This window comes from Meles meles, chromosome 2, assembly GCF_922984935.1.
Source record: "Meles meles chromosome 2, mMelMel3.1 paternal haplotype, whole genome shotgun sequence".
Taxonomy (NCBI): Eukaryota; Metazoa; Chordata; class Mammalia; order Carnivora; family Mustelidae; genus Meles; species Meles meles.
This window is the reverse complement of record NC_060067.1, coordinates 193,888,920-193,903,548: the sequence shown is the minus strand read 5'-3', so window position 1 is coordinate 193,903,548 and position 14,629 is coordinate 193,888,920. Positions and strand designations below refer to the sequence as shown.

Here is a 14,629-nt window from a genome sequence, read left to right as displayed (position 1 = left end):
GGAGCAGGCAGAGAAGAAGCAGACTCCCTGCTGAGCAAGGAGCCCAATGTGGGATTTGATCCCAGGACTCCCAGGATGACAACCTGAGCCAAAGGCAGACACTTAGGCATTGAGTCACCCAGGTGTCCCTGGAAATCATTTTATATAAATCCTTTCTTAAGTTTTTATTAAATTCCAGTTAGTGTAATATTAGTTTCAGGTGTACTATCATTTTATATAAATCTTAAGAAGGAAGACTTTAAATTTAAATTTAAATTTAAATAAATTTAAATTGTATAGACCCAGAAGTAGAGCTTCCAAGTCAAAGGTTACAGGTATTTTTAAGGCTCTTGAAATATTTTTCCAAAGCTCTTCCCAGAATGGTTCTCACAATTTATAATCCCACTGGCAGGACACACGACTCTTTACTTGCAGCTTCTAAATACTGGATAGTATATGTATTTTAAAACATCAGAGGTCAAAAGGATCATATTTTAATTCTCATAACTTTATTTTTTTGTTGTTGTTTACAATTTTTTTATTTTATTTTTTTCAGTGTTCCAAGATTCATTGTTTATGCACCACACCCAGTGCTCCATGCAATCTGTGCCCTCCTTAATACCCACCACCAGGCTCACCCATCCCCCCACCCTCTCCCCTCCAAAACCCTCAGTTTGTTTCTCAGAGCCGACAGTCTCTCATGCTTTGTCTCCCCCTCTGATTTACCCCAATTCACTTTTCCTTTGCTTCTCTTAATGTTCTCCATGTTATTCCTTACACTCCACAAATCAGTGAAACCATATGATAATTGACTTTCTCTGCTTGACTTATTTCACTCAGCATAATCTCCTCCAGTCCCATCCATGTTAATACAAAAACTGGGTATTCATCCTTTCTGATGCCTGCGTAATATTCCATTATATATATATGGACCATATCTTCTTTATCCATTTGTCTGTTGAAGGGCATCTTGGCTCTTTCCACAGTTTGGCAATTGTGGCCATTGCTACTATGAACATTGGGATACATATAGCCCTCCTTTTCACTACGTCAGTATCTTTGGAGTAAATACCCAGTAGTGCAATTGCAGGGTCATAGAGTAGCTCTATTTTTATTTTCTTTTTTTTAAATATTTTATTCATTTATTTGACAGACAGAGAGAGAGATCACAAGTAGGCAGAGAGGCAGGCAGAGAGAGAGGGGGAAGCAGGCTCCCTGCAGAGCAGAGAGCCCGATGTGGGGCTCAATCCCAGAATCCTGGGATCATTCCCTGAGCCAAAGACAGAGGCTTTAACCCACTGAGACACCCAGGGACCCCTATTTTTATTTTCTTAAGGAATCTCTACACTGTTTTCCAAAGTGGCTGCACCAACTTGCATTCCTGCCAACAGTGTAAGAGGGTTCCCCTTCCTCCACATCCTCTCCAACACACGTTGTTTCCTGTCCTCTTTATTTTTGGCCATTCTAACTGGTGTAAGGTGGTATCTTAATGTGATTTTGATTTGAATTTCCCTGATGGCTAATGATGATCAACATTTTTTCATGTGTCTGATAGCCATTTGTATGTCGTCTCTGGAGAAGTGTCTGTTCATGTCTTCTGCCCATTTTTTGACATGATTATCTGTTTTTTGGGTGTTGAGTTTAAGTTCTTTATAGATCTTGGATATCAGCCCTTTGTCTGTAGTGTCATTTGCAAATATCTTTTCCCATTCCGTGGGCTGCCTCTTTGTTTTGTTGACTGTTTCCTTTGCTGTGCAGAAAGTTTTTATCTTGATGAAATCCCAAAAGTTCATCTTTGCTTTTGTTTCCTTTGCCTTTGGAGACATGTCTTTTTTTTTTTTTTTAAGATTTTATTTATTTATTTTGACAGGCAGAGATCACAAATAGGCAGAGAGGCAGGCAGAGAGAGAGAGGGACAAGCAGGCTCCCCGCAGAGCAGTGAGCCCAACATGGGGCTCAATCCCAGAACCCTGGGATCATGACCTGAGCCGAAGGCAGAGGCCTTAACCCACTGAGCCACCCAGGCACCCCAGGAGACATGTCTTGAAAGAAATTGCTGTGGCCAATGTTGAAGAAGTTACTGCCTATGTTCTCCTCTAGGATTTTGATAGACTACTGCCTCATGTTGAGGTCTTTCATCCATTTTGAGTTTATCTTTGTGTATGGTATAAGAAAATGGTTGAGTTTCATTCTTCTATACATAGCTGTCCAATTTTCACAGCACCATTTATTGAGACTGTCTTTTTTCCACTGGGTATTTTTTCCTGCTTCGTCAAAGATTAGTTACCCATAGAGTTGAGGATCCATACGTGGGCTCTCTATTCTGTTCCATCGATCTGTGTGTCTGTTTTTGTGCCAGTACCATGCTGTCTTAGTGATCACAGTTTTGTAATATAGCTTGAAATCAGGCAACGTGATGCACCCAGCTTTGTTTTTTCTTTTTCAACATTTCCTTGGCAATTCGGGGTCTTTTCTGGTTCCATACAAATTTTAGGATTGTTTGTTCCAGCTCTTTGAAAAATGCTGATGGAATTTTGATCGGGATGGCACTGAAAGTATAGATTGCTCTAGGCAGTATAGACATTTTAACAATGTTTATTCTTCTGATCCATGAGCATGGGATGGTCTTCCATCTTTTTGTGTCTTCTTCAGTTTCTTTCATGAGTGTTCTGTAGTTCCTTGAGTACAGATCCTTTACTTCTTTGGTTAGATTTATTCCAAGGTATCTTATGGTCCTTGGTGCTATAGTAAATGGAATTGGAAATTAGTTAATTTCCCTTTCTATATTTCCATTGTTAGCGTATAAGAAAGCAACTGATTTCTGTGCATTGATTTTGTATCCTGCCACATTACTGAATTGCTGTATGAGTTCTAGTAGTTCGGGTATGGAGTCTTTTGGGTTTTCCATATAAAGTATCATGTCATCTATGAAGAGAGAGAGTTTGATTTCTTCTTTGCCAATTTGAAACATTTTATTACTTTTTGTTGTCTGATTGCTGTTACTAAGACTTTTAGTATGATGTTGAACAACAGTGGCAAGGGTGAGCATCCTTGTCATGTTCCTGATCTCAGTGGGAAGGCTGTCAGTTTCTCCCCATTGAGAATGATATTCACTGTGGGTTTTTCAAAGATAGATTTTATGAAGTTGAGGAATGTTCCCTCTATCCCTATACTTTGAAGAATTTTAATCAGGAATGGATGCTGTATTTTGTCAAATGCTTTTTCTGCATCAATTGAGAGGACCATGTGGTTCTTCTCTCTTCTTATTGATTTGTTCTATCACATTGACTGATTTGAAAGTGTTGAACCACCCTTGCATCCTAGGGATAGATCCCACCTGGTCATGGTGGATAATCTTTTTAATGTGCTGTTGGATCCTATTAGCTAGGATCTTGAGAATCTTGGCATCCATATTCATCAGGGATATTGGTCTGAAATTCTCCTTTTTGATGAGGTCTTTGCCTAGTTTGGGGATCGATGTAATCCTGGCTTCATAAAAAGAGTCTGGAAGTTTTCCTTCTGTTTCTATTTTTTTATACAGCTTCAGGAGAATAGGTATTATTTCTTCTTTGAAAGTTTGGTAGAATTCCCCAGGGAATTGGTCAGGTCCCGGCCTCTTGTTTTTTGGGAGGTTTTTGATCGCTGTTTCAATCTCGTTACTGGTTATTGGTCTATTCAGGTTGTCAATTTCTTCCTGTTTCAGTCTTGGAAGTTTATAGGTTTCCAGGAATGCATCCATGTCTTCTAGGTTGCTTAACTTACTGGCATATAACTGTTGATAATAATTTCTTATGATTGTTTCTATTTCCTTGGTGTTAGTCATGATCTCTCCCCTTTTATTCATAATTTTATTAATTTGAGTTCTCTCCCTTTTCTTATGGATTAGTTTGGCCCATGGTTTATCAATCTTATTAATTCTTTCAAAGAACCAGCTTCTAGTTTCATTGATGTGTTCTATTGTATTTCTAGTTTCTAACTCATTGATCTCTGCTCTAATCTTAATTATTTCCCTTCCTATGAGTGGGTTGGCTTAATTTGTTGTTGATTTTCCAGTTCTTTAAGGTGTAAAGAGAGTTGGTGTATTTGGGATTTTTCCATGTTTTTTTTTTTTTGAATTGAGGCTTGGACGGCTATGTATTTCCCCCTTAGGACTGCCTTTGCCATATTCAATAGGTTTTGGACTGAGGTGTCTTCATACTCATTGGTTTCCATGAATTGTTTAAATTCTTCTTTGAATTCCTGGTTAATCCAAACATTCTTGAGCAGGATGGTCTTTAGCTTCCAAGTGTTGGAATTCCTTCCAAACTTTCTTGTGGTTGAGTTCCAGTTTCAAAGCATTGTGGTCTGAGAATATGCAGGGAATAATCTCAGTCTTTTGGTGTAAGTTGAGCCCTAAATTGTGACTGAGTATGTGGTCTATTCTGGAGAAAGTTTCATGTGAACTTGAGAAGAATGAGTATTCTGTTGTTGTAGGGTGGAGTGTTCTGTATATGTCTATGAGGTCCATCTGGTCCAGTGTGTCATTCGAAGCTCTTGTTTCGTGCTGATTTTCTGCTTAGGTGAGCTGTCTATTGATGAGAGTGGCATGTTAAGATCCCTTCCAGTTAATGTATTCATATCAGTGTGACTCTTTATTTTGTTTAACAGTTGGCTATTAGTTGGCTGCTCCCATGTTGGGGACATAAATATTTATAATTGTTAGATCTTCTTGGTGGATAGACCCTTTAAGAATGAGGTAGTGTCCATCTGTATCTCTGACTACATTCTTCAGCTTAAAATCTAAATTATCTGATATAAGAATTGCTATCCCAGCTTTCCTTTGAGGCCCATTGACATGAAAGATAGTTCTCCATCCCTTCACTTTCAGTCTTGATGTTTCTTTAGGTTCAAAATGTGTCTCTTATAGACAGCATATGATAGGTCCTGTTGTTTTATCCAATCTGCAACCCTGTGCCATTTTATGGAAGCATTTAGGCCATTCACATTGAGAGTGATTATTGAAAGATAAGTTTTTATTGAGAACATGTTGCCTGTGAAGTGCTTGTTTCTATAGATTGTCTCTGTGAATTTCTGTTCTATGTCACTCTTGGGTTCTATTTTCTATTATAGAACCTCCCTTAATATTTCTTATAGTGGCGGCTTGGTGGTCACATAATCTTTTAAACCTTGGCAGTCTTGAAAGCTGTTTATCTCTCCATCCATTATGAATGTCATCCTTACCTTCAGACAAAGTATTCTTGGCTGCATGGTCTTCTCATTTAGTGCCCTGAATGTCTTGCCAGCCCTTTCCGGCTTCCCAGGTTTCTGTGGACAGGTCTGACATTATTCTGATTGTCCTTCCTCTGTATGTAAGGAATCTCTTCTCTATAGCTGCCCTTAAGACATCATCTCTGATTTTATGATTCATGAATTTCACAATTAAGTGTCTCAAGGTCTTTCTAGATTTGTTGGCCTTGGGGAGTGTCCTCTCTGCCTCTAGGACACGAACACTTGTTCCGTTCCCCAGATTAAGGAAATTTTTGTCCAGTATTTGTTCCACTATATCTTCTAGTCTTCTCTCTTTCTCTACCCCCTCAGGGATCCCAATCATTCTGACATTGGAATGTTTCATGGTGTCATTTATTTCCCTAATTCTGTTTTCATGGCTTCTAAGCTGCTTGTTCCAGGCCTCCTCCTGATCCTTCTTTTCTATCAGTTTATCTTCTAGATCACTAATTCTCTCTTCTGCCTCATTTACCCTAGCTGTTAGAGTATTTAGATTAGATTGGATCTCATTGATAGCATTTTTAAGTTCTGCCAGATCCCCTCTCACTTCTGCCCTTGGAGATTCTAATGTTGTCACTAATGGTCTTCTCCAACCTAGTCATCGCCTAGATAATTGTTACCCTGAATTCCATTTCCAACATATTGTTTATGTCCATATCCAATAGTTCTGTGACAGAGGTCACAGTCTCTGAATTTTTCCTCTGTTGGTTATTCCTCCTCCTAGTCATTTTGGTGAGAGGTGTTTAAGGGGATGTATATCTGGATATATCAACCAAGATCCAGTTTGAACAGTTTCAGAGCAATCAGAAGTCACCACCAAAAAGAAAGAAAAAAGGAAAAAAAAGAGAGAGTGAAAGGGAGAACAACAAGAAAAAACCCAGCCAAAATGAGCCCCAAAAGTAAGATATATAAGGTACATACACAAAAATGAACAAACAAAAAGACGGACAAATGTAAAAGAAAAGAAGAAAAAAGAAAAACCCAGCCAAAATGAACCCCAAGAATAAGATTTATATAGTACAAAAACAAATACACAGAAACACTTACAGAAAAATAAGATGGGAGGGTGGTTAAAAACCCTCTGTGTGGGCGGGTAAGGAAGGTTATTTCAGTTCTTCCTGGGTGTATCTTGTTATCTTCCTTAAACAACTCAACTTTCCAGAGATATAGGGAAATTAAAACTGTTTTATATATAGGGGTAGTATTGAATAGGGAAAAAGGATTACCTAGAAGCTTATATCTATATCTATATCTATATCTATATATGTATATATAAAGAAAAAAGAAAAGAAAAAGAAACAGGTATATGTATAAAAAAATTTTCAAGTTAGAAAGTTACTATGTAATATGTTGTATTAAACTTCTAGATATATTAAACATCTATCATATTACATGATAAACATACAAACATCTAGATGTTGTATTAAACATCTAGTTATCATGGTAAGTAGGTTAAAAAAATAGAAGAAGAATCGTGAGAACAAATATTTTTAAAAATTTTATCTATGAAATATACAGGTTTGGGGGTAATACAGGGGGCTTAATATATTGTTTTCCCCGATGTTGGGGTTTTACAGTTTTACGGGGACCCTGTGGTTATTATCCTCTTGTTTTTTTGGCTTGTCTTCTGGGGGAGGGCCCTGCCGCATCGTTTTTCAGTCAATGTTGCCTGGACTGAGTGGCCCTGCCCCCTACAAGAGGTTGGGCTCTGTGGAAACTTGTTTTTCAGGCTTTTGTTCTCTGGAGCTTTTTGTTCTTTGGTGGCTTTTTGCAGCTTTTCTGAGGGTTAGTGCAACGTAAACTGTCTGTACCCACAGCTCTGCCTCAGAAAGAAGCTTTAGTCTGCTCCCCTCTGGGTGGTCCAGAACACACAGACTCCCCCTTTGCAAACTCCACTGAACACCGCAGCCTCCCACAGGCAGTGTGCACTCCCAGCCACTGTCTCAGTGGTCACCCAAGGCCCCTTTAGTGGCACCCCAGTGCCACTAAAACCGAAAGTGATATTGGTCCAGGTGAGCCCAATACCGATGGCCGCTGTTGCTGGAACTGATGTCTAGAGTCCGTGCCCATGCTGGGTGTACTCGGACCCCGCGGCGGCCCACGTTGCGGATTGCTGCAGGTCCAGGGACCTCCGGCAGGAGCCCGTGCCGGGCTGTCTCAGGCACAGGTGGAGATGTGCCCAGCCCCAGCGGTGGTGCAAGCTGCAGAAAGCCACAGGCTCAGGGACCACAACTGGGAGCCCTGCCTGGCTCTCTCAGACATGGGTGGGTGCTGGCTGTGACCGCTCTGGGACCGTGGGGTTAGGTCCGTGTCTGTGGCCACCGAATTCCACCAATTTCCTCTGAAAACCCTTTGTTCTTTTTGAGAGCTTTTAACCAGACTCCACGTTAATGCTGGTCCCCAAGCACAGGGCACTTTCGTACTGGGGTATTACTTTCCAGTGGGTCGGTTCTGGTGGCTCCCTCCCCCTTCTGTTTATCCTCTGATACCAGTCTAAGCATTCCCACTCTGCTTTACCTCTCCACTAGTGTGTTCTGCCGTCGCAGAGATCCAGAAGTGTATAATCCTACATCTCAGGCTGGTTTCATGGGTGTTCCGAGTGTTCTGGTAGATAATTAGCTCAAGTCAGGGGACCGGTTGAAACAGGGTCTCCTACTTCTCTGCCATCTTGCCCAGCCCCTTTCATAACTTTACCATTAATGAATAAATGAATTAGAATCTTTTCCTAGGGCGCCTGGGTGGCTCAGTGGGTTAAAGCCTCTGCCTTCGGCTCAGGTCATGATCCCAGGGTCCTGGGATGGAGCTCCACATCGGGCTCTCTGCTCAGCGGGGAGCCTGCTTCCTTCTCTCTCTCTCTGCCTGCCTCTCTGCTACTTGTGATCTCTCTCTGTCAAATAAATAAAAAATATCTTTAAAAAAAAAAGAATCTTTTCCTAGAATATCCCTCTCTATTCTTGTGCATGAACCGGACAATGTTACAGTGTCAATATCTGGGGGGGAAAGTCTATCATCATTACTCTTCTTTTATTAACATTTCCTCACCTTTCCTGACAAACCTTATGTTCTGGTTGTCAAATTCAGAAAAGAAAAGTATCACTTTGAACCTCAGGCCTTAAATCTATTAAAAACGTGGGGATAACTGACAATGTCACAATAATTAGTTTTCCCATCAAAGGACATATTCTTGGGGCGCCTGGGTGGCTCAGTTGATTAAGCATCTGCTTTCAGCTCAGGTCATGATCCTTGAGTCCTGGGATCAACCGAGTCCTGCATCGGGCTCCCTGCTCCAAGGGGAGCCTGCTTCTCCCTCTGCCCCTCCCCCAGCTCCTCATGCTCTCTCTCTGTCTTTCTCAAATAAATAAATAAAATTTTAAAAGAAAAAACATATTTTGCTTCTCCCTTTAATGACCTTATGTAGGTTTTATAGTATTGATTTTATACTTCATTGATCATCCATGCCCTAAATTTCTACAGTACTTACATTTAGAATCATTCACTATGGCCTTTTATGGCCATAAACTGATTACATTGTTCTCTAATTACTTCATGGGTTTTCAGGAACTGGTAAGCTCTTTAAGGGGAGGAACGAGATCTTCAGTTCCATCCATGTTCTGCAAGAGGCTGGCACGGCCGAGCACTCAGGAAATACAGGTTGACATCACTGCTCACCAAGGAGGGGGTGACTAGAGCTGGTGGTCAGTCGCCTCTCCGCACTGGTCTGGCTGACACTCTGCTCATTCTACGTGAGCATTTCTTTTGGAAGGCAGCTGTGATTAGTAGTTCAGATGAGGAGGTTCGGGGTGGGGTCTTGCCCCCCTCTGTCCAGAGCCCGCTGCTCATTCATGTGTTGTTGTGTTCACAGGCAAACTGGCATGGAGCGAGTGTCCTCCCCACCGGTTTCCTCCTGGAGCAGGTTACCCCCAGTAGGCTCAGAGACCGGGGAGCAGAATATGGTGATTCCTGGATCTCGCCCTGTTTCTGTAAGACAACTCTCATTCTATCTAAGTGCACCATTTAGATTGTCTCTGGGAAAACAGACAAACAAGCAAAATATAATTTTGGCCCTTCCCAGTGAACTCAGTGCCATCAAATGTCTCCATGATTTGCTTCCTGAAATTAACTAGCTTGCGGCAAGGGACAGGGGGTGGGAGGGTTTAATCACTGTTTAGTGAAATACAGACATGATTTGAACTAAGTCAGAAGGTCCAGGTGTCACAGGACATCTGATAGTCAGGATGGTAGAGGGAAGAAAAGAGCTTGAAAGTCAGGTCAGGAGCCAGGGAGATCTGTGTTTGAACCCTGCCAGGCAAACCCTGGATGACTTGTAGACATTATTCTCCCTGGGACTTAATTTTTCACCTGTAAAAGGGCCATTGTGTTTCCTTCCTCAAAGAATTGCTGTAAGGGTGAAATGAATTCATAGATGGTAAATTCTGCCTGCATAAAGTAAGACCTCAGGAAAACACCTGTGCCATTCTGACCAGCCGTCATTCTCCCACCTGCACTGATGCTCAAACACGCCACGCCATGGCTAATGGTCTGGGCAGGTCTGGGGTTGCTGGTATGAACAACCACATTTCCCCCCAGGCGTACGATGAGTCCTCACTTTATTCCCATACAAGTAACTTATCTCTATTTCACAAAACACAGAAGGACTCCAGTTGTGGGAGCATAAAGGCATAAAGAGAAGATGTGACAGGCATTTCCTCTTGCATTCCTTTGCCTCCTCGAGTACACCAATCGAATTCCTGGAGAGGCGGGAGTTGCAAAGGGTTGACGTGTAATCTTAGCATGTTGTGGCTTAGAGTAAAGTCCTTTTTTTTTAAAATTTTATTTATTTATTTGACCAAGAGAGAGATCACAAGTAGGCAGAGAGGCAGGCAGAGAGAGAGGGGGAAGTAGGCTCCCTGCTGAGCAGAGAGCCTGATGCGGGGCTCGATCCTAGGACCCTGAGATCATGACCTGAGCCGAAGGCGGAGGCTTTAACCCACTGAGCCACCCAGGTGCCCCTTAGAGTAAAGTCTTAATAGAAGGAGGCAAGCATTACATTTAAAAAAGTCTGTTGCTTCACAAATACCGAATTATATGACCATTTTAATTTGACAGTAAGGATTTTAGGTGGCTAAGCTTTTGAATCCATGTTTATCTATGAGGACACTACCATTTTCTCAGGTTACATAACAAAATTACATAATTAAAATATATATTGATATTCATGCTTGATGGACCTTATACTTCACAGTCTACATATGGATTTAGCGAATTAGTGGGGCGCCTAGGTTATGATCCGAGGGTCCTGGGATCGAGCCCCGCATTGGGCTCTCTGCTCGGGCAGGGAGCCTGCTTCCCCCTCCTCTCTGCCTGCCTCTCTGCCTACTTGTAATCTCTTGTCTGTCAAATGAATAAATAAAATCTTAAAAAAAAAAAAGTTTTGATTAAATGAGGCAATGAGCACAGGGATCTTTTGTCTTTTTTAAGGATTGCATTTACCTTAAACCAGAACATATTATCCTTTATTCAGTACAGAGGGAGGCACCCACAAAACCGTGTGCTAAGTGCGATACCTGACAGTTTAGAGCGATTGCCTTTTCGAGAAAGATCTCTGACAATAGAACACTTTTCAAGACCCAGCACGACCCACACGTTTCGGGTAGGTTGCCTGTTAACCATAAATGTGATTTTTAAAAATATCTGAAATAATAAAACTCATCCCTCCTTTTATTTTTCTTCCAACAGTTAGATACTCCTCGAAAAGGTTCACTGACCCTGATGGAGTTTTCTGGTCACACGTGGACAGGTCAGAGTTTCTTCACAGGTCAGTTTTCTCCACATATAAATAAAATGATGTCCTGTGTGAGGTTTCAAGCGTTGGAAAGAGAAATTAGGGATTATCGACCTTAACAGGACTATTTTGACACGTAGGAGGAAATACCAAGCATTTGCCCTCTATGTGCAGACACAGAAGTCTCTACAAAGAGCAAAGATGCAAAACTAAGCACCTACTGTTTGGTGTAAAGGGGAAAATGCCCAAACACTCATCGTTAAATCGGGGCCTCCTCTCAGAAAAAAGGAAAATTCTGTCTCATGAGTCTTACGAGAAATCGGGGCCCCTCTCTCTCTGCAATAGAGTTTTCATGTTTTCCATGAAACCCTAATCTTCTCTTTGAAAATCTAATGAGAAAAAATGCTTCAGAAAATTAATGCAAATATTCTGTTTTATAATGGGCTGCTATACAGCTACAGACTTATTTTCAGCCTAGTAGCTGTATTTAGGATAAAGTTTCTAGTCTGAATTTAGGCCAATGATGTTTTAGTTTTCAAAATATTTTGCCAGCACTTTTTTTTTATTTTTTTATTTTATTTTTATAAACATATAATGTATTTTTATCCCCAGGGGTACAGGTCTGTGAATCACCAGGTTTACACACTTCACAGCACTCACCATAGCACATACCCTCCCCAATGTCCATAACCCCCCTCCCCCTCTCCCAACCCCCCCTCCCCCCAGCAACCCCCAGTTTGTTTTGTGAGATTAAGAGTCACTTATGGTTTGTCTCCCTCCCAATCCCATCTCGTTTCATTTATTCTTCTCCTATCCCCCTAACCCCCCATGTTGTATCTCCACGTCCTCATATCAGGGAGATCATATGATAGTTGTCTTTCTCCGATTGATTTATTTCACTAAGCATGATACCCTCTAGTTCCGTCCATGTCGTCGCAAATGTTTGCGAGCACTTTTAAGGAGGCAGCATAGCATTGTCTTGAGTTGTACCACTCTGGAATCAAATGCCTATTTTCCATCCTCTTCGTTGAGCTATCTTAGGAGAGTCTCAACCTCTCTGGGCCTCAGTTTTCTCTTTTATTAGAGGCTGAGTGGATAAAACCATCTTTGGAAAAACATATGCAAAGGACCTAGCTAGATTCCAAGCATCTACTGTTTGTTCAAACATTATGAATAATTTGTTTTATATATAATCTGAAATGTGAAAGATAATCGGCTATTATAGGGCAAATGCTATAGTTTTAAAATAAATCCATTAAAACAGAAGCACTGGGACAGCACAGCAATTTTATCACTGTTTACACCAGCCCTTCCATAGTTCTGTAGTCTCGTGCTGTCCAAGATTCTTAAGCCCTTTTACAATTTTTCTCCTATGCAGATAGCCCTAGGCCACTGTGCCTTCCTGTTGCTTTTCTTTGTACATTCCCTAGCCGCATTTGCTCTCATTTTCAGGGACGGTAGTTCTTTCTCTAAAGGGCAGCCCTGCTCTGGTATCAGTTACTGCTCTGCCTTGTAGATGGTTGGAGGAAAGTAGGCATCAAAGCATGTTTATTAATAAATAAACAATGTGCCAAGTGCTCACTCTGTGTCAAGTTCTCCGCCAAGTGTTGGCATTCGAGCACAAAGGGTGTTGTGGTCTGTGCCTCAAGGACCACTCAGTGTAGTGGGGAAATGGAAAGGACCACGAGACAGGGGATGCAGCTGGATATGCTGATGGGTAAACAGACAGAGAGGCTTCCCAGAGGAGCCATGAGCCATGCCACCCAGGATGAGCATCACGTGGTACGTGAGAGCGAGAGAGAGAGAGAGAGAGAGAGAGAGAGATCAACTCCAAGGATGGCCCGGAGACTGTGCTGCTGAGGAAGAGAGCTCACGGAATTTTGACGAATTCCATTCTGGAGATGTTGACCGCAGTGTGCTCGTTTTAAATCTGCCCACTTCACCTTCCCCCGTTCCTGTCAGTATATTCTCTTATCGTTAATTTTGTGACTATTGTTATGGATGGTCAGAAGCCTTTTTCATTTCTATGAGAATAACTGAGGGTACATAAGAGACATAGTCCTCTATTTCTAAGCATTTATTCTGTTTTCTTCTGACAAGCAAGCATGTAATCACTTTCTTAACCTTTGTTTCCAGGTCAGAAAGCTAACAGCAGGAGTTATTGTCGACATTTGTTCTGTGGCAGAAAAAAAAGAGAAAAGGAGAAGCTGTAGGGTATCCCAGCAGTGGGAAGGATCTCTTAAGGCAGCTGACATTGTTTTTGCCCCCATGAAGTGGTAGGGCCGCCAGAGCTCCCCACTCAAATTCCTGGGCCTTAGGCATCCACCTCTAGGTAGAAGGTTCTAGCAAATCCACCAGCTCCAGGAGGACACAGGGCCAGCACCCAGGCTAGGTGGAGGAGGAGCCCCCTTCTTTCCTTTCAGGACCCAAAATGGCAGTTTTTGCATATTTCCTGGTTTATGTAGAAGTGACATGAAAACACATTTTTTTTCTTTCTTAAAAATAACATCTGCGAGGCACCTGGGTGGCTCAGTGGGTTAAAGCCTCTGCCTTCGGCTCAGGTCATGATCCCGAGGCCTGGGGAGCCTGCTTCCTCCTCCTCTCTCTCTCTCTGCCTGCCTCTCTGCCTACTTGTGTTCTCTGTCTGTCAAATAAATAAATAAAATCTTTTAAAAAAAAAAATCATCTGCATGGAATCCTTTTGAGAGCTGGGACTTATTAGCATTTTTTTTAAAGATTTTATTTATTTATTTATTTGACAGAGAGAGATCACAAGTAGGCAGAGAGGCAGACAGAGAGAGAGAGGAGGAAGCAGGCTCTCCGCGGAGCAGAGAGCCCGATATAGGGCTCGATCCTAGGACCCTGGGATCATGACCTGAGCTGAAGGCAGAGGCCCTAACCCACTGAGCCACCCAGGTGCCCCCACTTATTAGCATTTTAAAAAGAATTATTTTTTGATTGGTGTTTCAGGTTCACAATATCCACCTAAATCTTTTCAGAGGACAACTCTGACCACAAGAAAGAGATTCCAAGTGGCATCTTGACGGAATTTGAACTTCAAGGCCTCAGAATACCATTTATCACTTGAAAAATGGAAGAACAAGTATTATACTATGTATCTGTTTGTCTGACAGTGAAATGTGAGCCTGTCTGAGAGAAGTGCAAATAAACAACTTAATTTTGAACACTTGCTTTGCAAAGAGAATACAAGTCAAATCCATCAACCTTCTTTACTGGAAGCATTCCAATAAAGGCTCTTTGGGCTTTGCTCAGAGGAATCTGATCTGTGTTTATCATCCATCTTTTATCAATTATACACAGACACACACATAATCAGTGCATGTATTCACACACTACTGAACAATGGGAGAGGATATTATCTAGGAACATGCCATTTTGTAACATTGTGTCTTGACATGTGTTTTGCGGCTCATTCTGTTATTGATTCATCAAAATCCTAGTCACTAATAGATATCACTCCCTTCTCTAGAAAAGGACAAAGCCGTCTTTGGTACAATATGCCAGTTTGACTAAGGCTCAGATGGTCCTAGTCGCTGTGCTGACTTTCTTCCATCTTTTTTTAAAATGTACTTTAGTCAGCGG

General features: G+C 41.6%; 1 protein-coding gene across 3 annotated transcripts in view; it reads left to right on the top strand.

The window, feature by feature from the left end:
- The window catches only part of FAM149A (family with sequence similarity 149 member A), a 65,236-nt gene extending 50,927 nt beyond the window's left edge, over window positions 1–14,309 (top strand). For 2 of the 3 annotated variants that reach the window (XM_045998392.1, XM_045998395.1), the window contains exons 11-14: window positions 9,107–9,224; window positions 10,766–10,894; window positions 10,981–11,059; window positions 13,997–14,309. In XM_045998392.1, coding sequence (XP_045854348.1) covers window positions 9,107–9,224; window positions 10,766–10,894; window positions 10,981–11,059; window positions 13,997–14,070 — 400 coding nt within the window. In that variant the 3' untranslated portion in view covers window positions 14,071–14,309. The remainder of the gene's footprint in view (window positions 1–9,106; window positions 9,225–10,765; window positions 10,895–10,980; window positions 11,060–13,996) is intronic. The other variant, XM_045998393.1, reaches the window with a different exon arrangement.
- Window positions 14,310–14,629: the final 320 nt, after the last annotated feature.